The following is a 12130-nucleotide window of genomic DNA, read 5'->3' as shown; positions in this document are numbered from 1 at the left end:
TGGCCAGATGTGGTACTAAATACCAGATTATACGCGCTCCTGAGATCTAGTTTGGTGAAGAAGCGCGCCCCGTGGAATGACTCCACTGCCGTAGCAATGAGAGGTAGTGGGTAACTGAACCCCACTGTGATGGAATTTAGACCTCTATAGTCAATGCACGGGCGCAGGCCTCCCTCCTTCTTCTTCACAAAAAAGAAACTCGAGGAGACGGGTGATTTAGATGGCCAAATGTATCCCTGTCTCAAGGACTCAGTGACGTATGTTTCCATAGCCACCGTCTCCTCCTGAGACAGAGGATACACATGACTCTTAGGAAGGACTGCGTCAGCTTGGAGGTTTATCGCACAATCCCCCTGTCGATGGGGTGGTAATTGAGTCGCCTTCGTTTTTCTGAAGGCGATAGCCAAATCGGCATATTCAGAAGGAATGTGCACGGTAGAGACTTGGTCTGGACTCTCCACCGTAGTTGCACCGATGGAAACTCCTACACACCTACCTGAGCACTCCCTCCACCACCCCTTAAGAGCCCTCTGTCTCCACGAAATCTGAGGGTTGTGAGTGGCTAGCCAGGGGATTCCCAGTACCACCGGAAACGCCGGAGAGTCGGAGGTATAGGCTAATACGTTCCACATGACCCCCCCCACGTCGTCATAACCAGTGGCACAGTAACCTCCCCCACTTCGCCGGACCCTAGCGGTCGACTATCTAGGGTGTGCACAAGGAAGGGGTGGTCCAGCTGAACCAGGGGAATCCCTAACCTATTAGCGACCCCACGGTCCATAAAACTCCCAGCTGCACCTGAATCGACTAGCGCCTTATACTGGGAGTGACGGGAAAAAATCGGGAAAACAAACGGAAGTGTACATGTGGTCGACAGGGGGCTCTGGGTGTGTGTGGTGCGGGATTCTGTCACGGGTATGTAGGGCAGGAGGAAGGAGCAGAGTCAAATGCAAGATGTGATAGTTCAGTAGGCCGAAGTTTAATGGCACTCAATACGCTAGGTGTATCAACAACACAGAGATCGCAGAAAACCCCAAAAGGGAAACAGGTAATCCAGATGAAGAGGCGAAAATACGCACGGGGCGCAGCCCGGCTTAAATCGATACTCCAAATAATAAAATGCTGGAGCAACATACAAAGTACAACCACACTGCCTGCTGACAATCAAAAATAATCCCGCACAACACCCACAGGAACAAACTAAATACCCCCCCCCCCCCACTAATGACAGAAACGAAAACAGGTGTGGACTTAGACAGACAAAACACAACGAACACAGAAACATAGATCGGTGGCAGCTAGGAGACCGGCGACGACGACCGCCGAGCGCCGCCCGGCCGAGGAGGGGCACCATTTTCTGTGGATACTGTAACAGCGACAGAGTAACCCAGTGTCGTCCCTTAATTCTAGACCCAAAAATGGCCGACCAGCTGAAAAGCTATCCCGTGAGGGATTAGGAAAAATAAGGGGTAGCTAATCCCTTATTCAACCGTGTACAAAAAAATGCCATATACATTTTCTGCTGATGGACTACACACAAAGTTACATGAATTGTCGAATATATTAGACAAACCAATAAATCATTCTAAGACACACTTAGATTACTACATATATATATAAAAAGGGTAGGCAATATCCTACCGTCACTGAAATACCATGAACTGTTTTATTTTTTTTGTAGACATAGTTTTGGATTAGCCTATTCACTGGCTTAATAAGTCTACCTACTCTAGTCCGAACACCCTCACTCAAAAACCTAGCAGGAATGTCACGGACAGCTCTAACCGTGCTCAGAGGTCTAACCTCAGGATGGGGAGTACTGCAGATCGGCATATCCGGAGCCAGCACACTTTTAGTTACAGACTCAACACTAGTAGTGTCAGATGACTGATCAGAATCCTGGTAGATTGTCACAGACCACACTGACAAAGCATCTTCAACCAAGTTAACATCATCTGTCATAGCATCATCCACACTGAATGGAGTTTTGCTATCAGAACTCTTGTAGGTTTCGGGGATATCGCTCTGGTCCACTTCTGCTGAGCACAGCTCACTCAAGGGGACTTCATACGGTTGTTCCACTTCACTTCCATCAGCTGGAACTTCACCATCCTCTTGGAGTATCCTCCCAGAAGACTCAGGAAGGCCTGCTACCCAGTGCTACCCCGTCACTCCCATCCATTTAGCTGGACTCTGCAGACATCACAGAGATCACGTCACCACTCGATACAGATCCGTGACGCTCAGGTTCCTTCCAAGAAGGCAAAGGCAGAAAGTTGGCTGGCATAATCAGGTTCCTATGCACAGTTTGATGCGTCCACTGGTAGGGTGTTGGATACGATGTGTTCAGTGAGCTGTTCTTCGCAACAACTATGTACACCACATTCTCCCAGCGATCAGCCAGTTTCTTCTTGACCCTCTCCCCCTTGTTAGCAAGTAGAACTCTGTCTCCCTTCTCTACCGAATGTAAACCTCGGCTTGTCTCTTTTGTTGCTTTTTGGCATGCTGCTGGGCCAATGTCATGGCCTCTCTCAGATCCTCACCCAGAGACTGGACATACTTATCCACATCTACTGTGTCCCCATCCAACAGGCACACTTTCAAACATAACATCTACCGGCAACCTAGGGGTGCGTACAAACATCAAGAAAAAGGGCGGAAACCCAGTAGTCTCGTGAACAGTGCAGTTATAGGAGAATTTCAATGTGTTCAACATCTGAGGCCATTTAGCCTTGGACCTAGCTGGCAGAGCTCTAATCATACCACCCAGTGTGTGATTCAGACGTTCTGCAAATAACTGAAGTAATTCTGCAATAAGTGAACTCTCAAAGTTAGCACCCCTGTCAGAATGGATACAATCAGTGAACCCATAAATGCAGAATAAATTGTTCCAGAGAACACAAGCAACAGTCTTAGCATACTGGTTTGGACATGGATATGCACAGGCCAGCTTAGTAAAGTGATCAGTCACTATTAACACATCAATAGAATTGTTTGAATCTTCTGCAGTCCAGAAATCAATACACACAAGTTCTAAAGGTGCCGTTGTCACAATGGAAACGAGTGGAGCTCTTGCTTCAGGCTCAGGTGCTTTACTCAACACACATCTCTTACAGTGGGCCACGTATTCCTTGACATCCTTTTCCATAGATTCCCAGTTTAACCGCTGTCTCGTGAGCCACAATGTGCGCTGCTGACCCTGATGACCAGCATCATCATGAACTCCCTTCAACACGAGGCCTCTCAAAGACACAGGTATGACATACTGGAATATTTTCTTCTTACTCATTGGGTGTTTTGAGACACGATACAGAATCCCTAACCGGATGGTGAGTTTTCCCCACTGTCTTAGAGTGTAAACTGTTTCTTTAGCTTCAAGGACTCACTCTCTCCTTGTCATAAGTTTCGTCTTCTGAGGAGGAAGAAATTTCGGACCAATACGCAGCGTGGTAAGTGTCCATACTTATACTTTTATTTAAACGTGAACACTGAAACAAAACAAGAAAATGAACGACAGTCCTGTAATGTAATGTAATCTAACTATACATGGAGACAACCACCCACAAACACAAGAGAAAATAAACCCACTTAAATATGGCCTCCAATTAAAGGCAACGAAGAACAGCTGCCTTCAATTGAAGGCCAAGCCAAAACCCTGAACATAGAAATAGAAATACTAGAAAAGCAAACATAGAAATACATAACATAGAACTAACCCAAAAAACTCAACAACACAAAACAAACACACCCCTGCCACGTCCTGACCAACTAAAATAACAAAATGACCCCTTTACTGGTCAGGACGTGACACTCCTAGATGGGCGTCAGCCTCTATCTACAAAGAACATGACTCTGCTGATGACAGGATCCAGTGACTGGTTATCATACAGCTCCTTGTGTGTAAGGACAGGTAATGCGCTCTGACCCATGGACATCAATTTCTCAAGGTGCTGCACATGTGAAACGGCCCTCACTGTGGCACCATCATCCCATCGGCGGTGGGCATGGAGGACAGCAGACACCTCTTCACAGGAAACCAACCCACTGACATCGTCTCCAGCTCTACTCAACTCACTCTCAGGAGCCATAGACGTTCTACAGCCGGCCTCGAGCTGCTCACAGGAGAGGCGTAACATGTCTTGAACATCATCCACTCGAAGACCTCTGGCTTCCTCCAGCAGGAGATCATATGGCATTCTTGTCAGTCGGTGCAGAACTTTGGAGCGGACAAATGGCTCTCTGCTCAAAGCATCAGCAACAACATTCTTGGGCCCTGGTACGTACTGGATATCAAAATCAAAAGGTGCCAGCTTTGCAACCCATCTCTGCTCGCATGCATCTAGTCTCGGCTTTGTAAGAATATACTTGAGTGGATTGTTGTCGGTCCACACAGTAAACTTATGCCTTCGCAGCCAATGGCTGAATTTATCATGAATGGCCCATTTCATGGCTAGACATTCCAGTCGGTGAGCAGGATACTTGGTTTGTGCATGATTAAGAGATTTACTAGCAAAAGCTATTGGCCTGGTTATGGCCTTCCCATCTTGCACTTGGGATAGTACAGCTCCCTAACCACTAGGAGATGCATCAACAGAAAGTAAAAATGGCTGAGAAAAATATGGATGAGCCAGCGGTGCCTAGTGCTGCTTTCAAAGCTTCAAAAGCGAGTTGACATTCGGCAGTCCAGTCTGCAGCAGTGAGTCTGCGAGAGGGACTAGGCCTCTTTCTACCCTTGCCTCTCCGAGGCTACTTCTGACCTGTAGTTAGCTGAAACAATGGCCTAGCAACCATGGAACAATTCTCAATGTAGTGTTGATAGTATACTACTATACCAAGGAAAGAACGGATTTTGCTAGGAGACGGAGTGACACCATCAGCTTCCATCATCTCACTCTCAGTCACATTTAAAATGGTTTGAACCTTAGCAGGGTCAGTGGCTACACCCTCCTGAGAAATGATGTGGCCCAAAAACTTAACAGACCACCTCAAAAACTTGCACTTAGACGGAGACAGTTTAAGATTGTGCTGCTGCAACCGCTGAAAAACCATCTCACGTCTCTGCAGACTCTCTTCCTCCGTCTTAGGAAAAACCATCAGATCATCCAAATAGCAAAGGAGACAGAAAGTTCTGATCACCAAAGATGGTCAGCATCATTCTCATAAAAGTAGCTGGGCTGTTGCAAAGGCCCTGAGGTAAACGACTGTACTCATGCAGACCTAAAGGAGAGGAAAAGGCAGTGTATTTCTTATCCTCTTCATGCAGTGGCACGTACCCTAACGTCAAATCCATTGTGCTGAAGAAGGCATTACCTCCCAGCGCAGCCAGTACATCAGCCTGATGAGGCAGAGGATGAGGATCCTTTACTGTGCGGGCATTTAACCACCTAAAGTCAGTACATAGACGCAAGTCCCCGTTCTTTTTCCATACCAGCACCAATAGAGAGGCATACTCGCTGCTGGATTTTCTGACGATTTCCTTGAGTTTTTGGTAATGAGCTGGGGAAAGCCTACGATAAAGTAATCAAAATGGGCGGTCATCAGAACTCTTTTGCCTCGCCACAATGTCTAGGCTATGTCCAGAGAACACTGTGTCATACTTCTCAATTAAACTGAGAAGTTTGTCTTTCCCGAACTGTGAAACTGGACACTCCTCAACAGACATGCCTTGAAGTCCAAGATTGCTCAGTGTACTGTTGCCATTAACTACACTGCCACCAACTGAACTCTTAGCTGTCAGACTGGCATGTGAGCTGTCACAGTGTACTTTTGCCACGTTCTGGTAAGCTGCTTGCTGCTTGACATCATCAAAATCCTCCAATGCAATGCAAGGGTACACATCCGCCACTTTAGCATTTCATCTCAGGGTAACTGGCTATGTTGTTGGATTAAAAATCTTCACAGGGAGCCATCCATTCCCCCACAGAGGCGTTACTACTCTCCCTACTAATATGTGTCGATTCACACAACAAGATGTGCTGAGCTCGACAACAACAGTACTGCCCACAGAGAGTTTTGACTTTGGGGGTAGGCGGCCCCACACCAGATGCTCACTCATGGGTTGGAGCGTTACTGCTCTCTTCAACTTAATGGTGCCCACTTTAACTGGATGGAGTCTTCTCTCCATCTCTTCAGATTTGATAGGAGACGCAGGAAATGGCTGTCATCACACTGGCCAGAAGGACCTGGTGTACCCACCACCCACCAGTAGCTGTCATTTGATTTGAACTGTCTAATCAGAGACTTCAACACGTTAGTGCCCACAATGAGTTCATCAACCTGCCCATCTACAATAAGCACTGGGACTACATAACTGAAGCCATAAAGCTCAATTTTTATGTCACACATGCCCCACTGGGCTTGTTTGCGTCCCACCACAACCCACCAGGATGATGTCTGAAGGAGCTAGAAAGTTCCCCTCTACCACTCTTGCCGCCCTCAACCGCAGTACAATATCTGCACGCAGAGTAGTAGCCATGGACCCACTAGCTAACATCCCCCTCTGCTCAACCTTATCCTGTATAGCACGGTGGTGTAAAACAAACTGTCATTCTGAGTAATTTTCATTGTGTTCTGAAAAATTACTGTGTTGTTCTTGGGTACTGACTCACAAAAATAAGAATAAACAGTTTGGATATCATCATCAGTAGAGGAAAAATGAGACTGCCCCACATTGCCCTCCTCAGAATAAAGGCTTTCTAGTTTTCCTGAGACCTGCCGGTCTGTCCAAATCCAGGGCTCCTTCGCTGCCCAGTCTCACTACAGTCAAAGCTCATGTGGCCAGGAGAGAAGCACTTGAAACACAGGTGCTTCTGACAGTGAGCTTCCACAGACAGCGCACTCACGCTGACGTTTGGGGAACTGTTTTATGGGGCCCTCTGTTCACAGACTGAGTATGGCTGACAAGAGCCTTCTCTAACATACTCAAAACTTTCTCTAATGTCCCACCCTCAGATACAGGTGGGGCCTGTTCTGGTTCACGGCCACATCGAGAAATAGATGACACATTTGGCCTACTCACAGGATCCCCTTCCTCCTGGGGGGAGTCAAAGACGGCAACCACCTGCTGTGAAAGTTGTGTTCTACATGCTTTATACTCCCTTAAAAGTTCATCCAAACAATCCTGTACCTCACTGGCTGTCCAGTCAAGAAGGAGTTTGCTTTGAACACTTGGGCTAACTCTTTATCAGGACAGTTGCGTACGAACATGACTGCCACCTCTGAGCACTGCTTTGGTTAGGTCCTACCCTTGCTTACAAGGTACTGTTCAGCTGCCTCTGCAGCTTTGTTAAGCCTAATCCAGAAATCTAGTGGACCCTCTTTAGCATATGATTTGATTGAATAGAAATCAGCTAATGGCATACCTGAGCAGACAGTATCCCCAAAGTGTTGCTTGAGAACACTGAACACTGCCTTAACATATGTGACAACAGGGTTGTTACACATCCAGACTTTGGTCACATCCCTTGCCCTCCCCATGAGCCTAGACATCACCTCCCCAACATGCTCAGACCCAGTGTAACCCCTCATCTCTAGGTAGACATTAGCTCCTCCCACTCCAGGACAGAGTACTTATCTGAGCCATCCACCCTAAAGAAAGGTGGAGCACTAATATTTGACTTCACAACCAGATTCAGCTTGGACGCATCAATAAAACTTGACCCACATTGCTCAGGCAGGGGAAACTGCTTGGGTTTGTGAGGGGGATGGGCAGGAAAAAGACTTGAAGCCCCAGGCTGCAGTAAACTTGCTCTGATAGATTCTCCTATCTCTGAACCAATCTGTTTAATAAGGTCACTAAGCTGACTCGGAGGTGTCCCATTATTACTGAGGACTGGGGATGATGGTACATCAAAAAACAGAGGTGGGATACCCTGGTCAGGTGGAGTAAACAGCCTACCCCTCCCAGTGCTTGTAAACTCAGGACTAGCAAACACTCTACTCCCAGGAGCTGACTGTACAAATGGTGTAAATGCAAGGACACCCCTCCCTCTACCCACACTAAAATACCCAGCATAACTCATTTTATGGACTTTAGAGTCTTCCATGGCTCAACAGAGCACTAAAATACAACGTAATTTACGGCATTCAAATATTTTTGTTGTTGTTGCAATAAACAAATTCCTCCAAAACATACAAATAAGCACAAATACACTTATCTAGTGAATATGCTACATTCACCTTCATTATTTACAGTATATCTTCACTTATAGCAAACCATCAACAAGTGCGCATGCGCAGATCGTGCACCTCATCCACATGCACAGCTCCGGTGGTCGGCTTGAGCTGACCAGTCGGCAGGTCTTGGCACCAGTTTGTAGCATGGTTCGTTCTGCGTTGTGTAATTTAATGAGGACACTGCCACAACTGGAGGTCTGCTTGTTGGATTTTTATTTGCCCTGCGCACGAAGAGCCAACGCACAATATGTTAGCCCTTGGCGCAGTCACAGCTCTCAGGCACCACGGTTTTATATTGAAAAATTGCGGAGCCAAAGACAACATACCTCGCTAGCTGAAGGTCAGGCAAGAGAGAACAATAGGGGGGTACAGAAATACTGGCAGTCTGAGGGTCTTCTCTGAGCAGTTGACATTCCCTCTTTTAAACTCTCCACGGGCAATAGGTTTTGAACCTGAGCCTCATTTACATTCTCTGTTTGAACTATTTTGTTTAATTTCAACTTGTTGTCACTTGCAATGAATGTATACAGTAAATGTGTCACAGTCCCCTTTAAGACTAAATCCATTTTGCAATTGCTGTACATGAACTCGACATGGTTGTGATTCCACATCCTTTTGACTATCTGGAAATAGGCCAACACAATGAAAATGATACCAATTTGCACAGGCATCCCATGCTAGAATTGTTTGTTTACTGTTATTTGGTTATTTACAGAACCAAAACAGTGTTTTGGGTTTATTTTGCTGTGTGACATTCCTCACTATATTTATGTGTCACTGCATTTCTCCTTCCCACTCTGTGTTTGATTGGTGTTTTTGTATCAATTAGTATGTGCTGTCACCCTTATCTCCTATGTCAGTAAATATGGTTGACAGGCTTAAAGGGTTGGTCAACTCAATTTGTTCCTCAATCTGATTAACCGATTAAATTGGTGTGATTGTTCCTCCAAAGAGCAGTTCCTCCATAGAGTATAACAGATCAAACTTAAACAATGTACACATCTGATATTTTGTCTTGGGCATTCAGTCTTCTGTACATGCACAATAGACTTTAAAAGCTATAACAATTTTTTAAAGAATATAGCAGATGCTTTTATCCAGAGCGATTTACAGTAGTGAGTGCATACATTTTCATACTGGTCCCCTGTGGGAATCAAACCCACAACCTTGGCATTGCAAGGACCATGCTCTACCAACTGAGCCACACAGGACTACAAAAATTTGGTATTTAATGAAGACAAGACCTCTTTTCACCATTCAGACTTTGATTTAATCTTACATTTCAGCAAATAAATAATGCCTTCATGACAAAATATAATGTAAATAATACCTTTACAATGCAAAAGAGTCCCCTGGACCCCCATATTGGCACAATGAATTAAAGTAGATTTACTGTTCAGACAATAAACTGGTAAGAAATTCAAAAAGCATATCAGTTAAATATTGCATCACAGCAAGCAGCCAAGTTAGCTTATTTTCTTCAACATTATGCATATACAACAACTTCAAATTTGCACTGATAACAATGATAATCGTTGATAATCATAACATGATTCAGCAGAAGCGGTAAAATATACAACCATTGCGTGCTATAAGCGTGACAACATTCAAGTCCTCACCTTTCTCTCAATGTCATTCAACATTAAGTGGAAATACACTTCAAAAATGGCAAAGAACAATATGAAACGCTGTCTTTGTAATTTTACATTTTACTATGGCAAGGAAGTTGAAACATGAAGATACATTACATTATGCAATGTTATATTTTGCCACTGAATTTTCTGTATATATGAGCCTCAATATTCCACCAAATATTTACATTCAATGTGTGTATGCATCTCTCTCGCTCTCTCTCTTTTGCTCTCTCTCGGTGTGTCTGTGTGTATACTGTGTGCAACTGAGCATGAGAGAGTGTGTCTGCTTTCCTGTCTTTCCCTTTTCTTTTTTTTACCTCATAAATATATCTCAGCTCTTCCTCTTTCTCCCTCTCTGGCCCTCCCTCTTTATGTCTCTTCCATATTATCCACCACTTAACCTCTGTAAGGCACCAATCCTAATTTTAGACAAAAAGTTGGACTGTGGAAAACAGCACACCACTGGGAGACAGCCATCGCTGCACACTATGAACAGATGAAGACAAGGGCCTAGATTCAATCTGGGCCGTGGAAAATCCACGTTAAAGTGCGATTGACATCTAAAGGTAATTTCCAATTGAACCGACATATGCAGCATTTACCGTGAATGTCGTCTCCACTAGCGCTGGAACATTGCCTTTAAAATGTGCTTAGCGGCCAAAACACGGTCGGATTGAATCTGGCCCAAGGAGACGCAAACCTACAATCACTGACAGAAAGAGCGACTGGGAAATTAGAGAGAGACACAAAAGAAAAGTGAGGTGTAAAGACACAAACTCAAAGATAAAGAGCAGATGCTTTTATCCAGAGCGATTTACAGTAGTGAGTGCATGAAAGAGAGAGGCAGGGAAGAGGAAATAGCGGGATGGGCGATGAGGGGAGTGAAAGAAGTCATCTGAAGGAAAAAGAAAGTTGTTCCTCTTCCTCCAGATCTCTTTATCTATCTGTGGGTTTTAATTCTTCTCAAGACGTTTCTTCTTCAAATGGACACCTCATACTCCCGTGTGTCCTAGGAACCAGGTAGCAATACAACAGACCCAAAAAACAATTAATTTGAAGAAGAAAATAGTTGGTTTTAAATGCTACAGCAAAATATTCTCAGCAGTTTAGGACATGCAATCTCCAGGATTCATAAGCAATGGACTAGAGTATTCACTTTTCGTTAACCTACAGTCAATAGCATGGCAACTTCAAACTTCCAAATAAAAAGCAAAGTTACAGAGAATATTTTCCTAAATACTAGTCAAAAGGTGAAAAGTTGAAAAAATAATTGTCAATTTATTAAAGTTGATACAATATACCTGTACATGAGCTCTACATTAAACTCTAGCTTAGTGACATAGAACAGATAGAACAATTTTACTTGGTGGTTTAGTTATACTAATAACCTTGGTTTGATTCCCAGTTGGTTACACAGACAGGGCTATCCCTGATAGAAATAATGACTGTCTAATGCAGGTTTTCATGTTAATTTGGATGGGGGGATTTGTAGCCTATCAGTTTAATCGAGTTGTAGACAATAGAACATCACACATTAGAGTGTTTGAACTTGTAATGCGGCTGCATGACTTGTCGGGCATAAAGTTGGGTGTGGTTTCGTTGCATCCAATGGCAGAGTCTGTGATAGGGTAACGCATGGAACCACTTGTGGATTTGACCTCTCTAACGCAGTTCCACCTCAGAGACTTCCAAAACAACCGCTATGCGGATTTTGGCTAGCGCAGATCTGATAGAATCTAGCCCCAAAGTGAGAGGGCTTGAGCAATACTTACCCATTAGGCAAAATAGAGAAAATACTCACCCCTGCCTCATATAGAGGGTTGTTGAAGTCAGACTCCACAGTAATTGGGCTGTATGAGTGGGTGTGAGAGAGAGACTTCCAGAAAAGTGGCTTCCACTGCAGTCTACATACACTGAGGGAGAGGGAAATAAATGTTAAAGGGAGAGAATACAGCATACAGTCAACTTCTGATATCTGATCTATGCAATGGCTCAGTACTCTTGTGTGAATGTATGTGTGTGTGTGTTAGGTCAAACCATGCCAATATTTGGTGAAAGTAAGAAGAATGCATTTGAATTGTGACTGCTGAACTGCGCAGCACATACTTTGTGTAATACATGTAGATTCCACCGATCAGAAGGATGACCAGGATGATTGGCAGGATGATTGCCAAGGCAATGTTCTCACTTAGCATCTGGTGGGAGGGCTCAAATGACTGGGATACTAGGGAAATAATCAAAAATAATAAATTAAAGAAGAAGTTAAATCAAGACGATTAAAGGGGAATTTCACCACTTTTCAACCTCATTTTCATTATTTC

The 12130-nt window shown here is 44.5% G+C and overlaps 1 protein-coding gene across 4 annotated transcripts in view; it reads right to left on the bottom strand.

Moving 5' to 3' along the window:
* Positions 1–9422: 9422 nt before the first annotated feature.
* LOC115192100 (seizure protein 6 homolog) overlaps positions 9423–12130 on the bottom strand; it is a 124051-nt gene continuing 121343 nt past the window's right edge. For all 4 annotated transcript variants that reach the window (XM_029750229.1, XM_029750230.1, XM_029750231.1 and 1 more), the window contains exons 17-19: positions 11916–12033; positions 11611–11722; positions 9423–10818 (exon numbers count right to left, since the gene is read on the bottom strand). In XM_029750229.1, the coding sequence (XP_029606089.1) occupies positions 10789–10818; positions 11611–11722; positions 11916–12033 (260 nt within the window). In that variant the 3' untranslated portion in view covers positions 9423–10788. The remainder of the gene's footprint in view (positions 10819–11610; positions 11723–11915; positions 12034–12130) is intronic.

Source organism: Salmo trutta, chromosome 4 (assembly GCF_901001165.1).
Source record: "Salmo trutta chromosome 4, fSalTru1.1, whole genome shotgun sequence".
NCBI lineage: Eukaryota > Metazoa > Chordata > Actinopteri > Salmoniformes > Salmonidae > Salmo > Salmo trutta.
The sequence above is the reverse complement of the archived record's forward strand: the minus strand, read 5'-3'. Positions and strand labels throughout refer to the sequence as shown.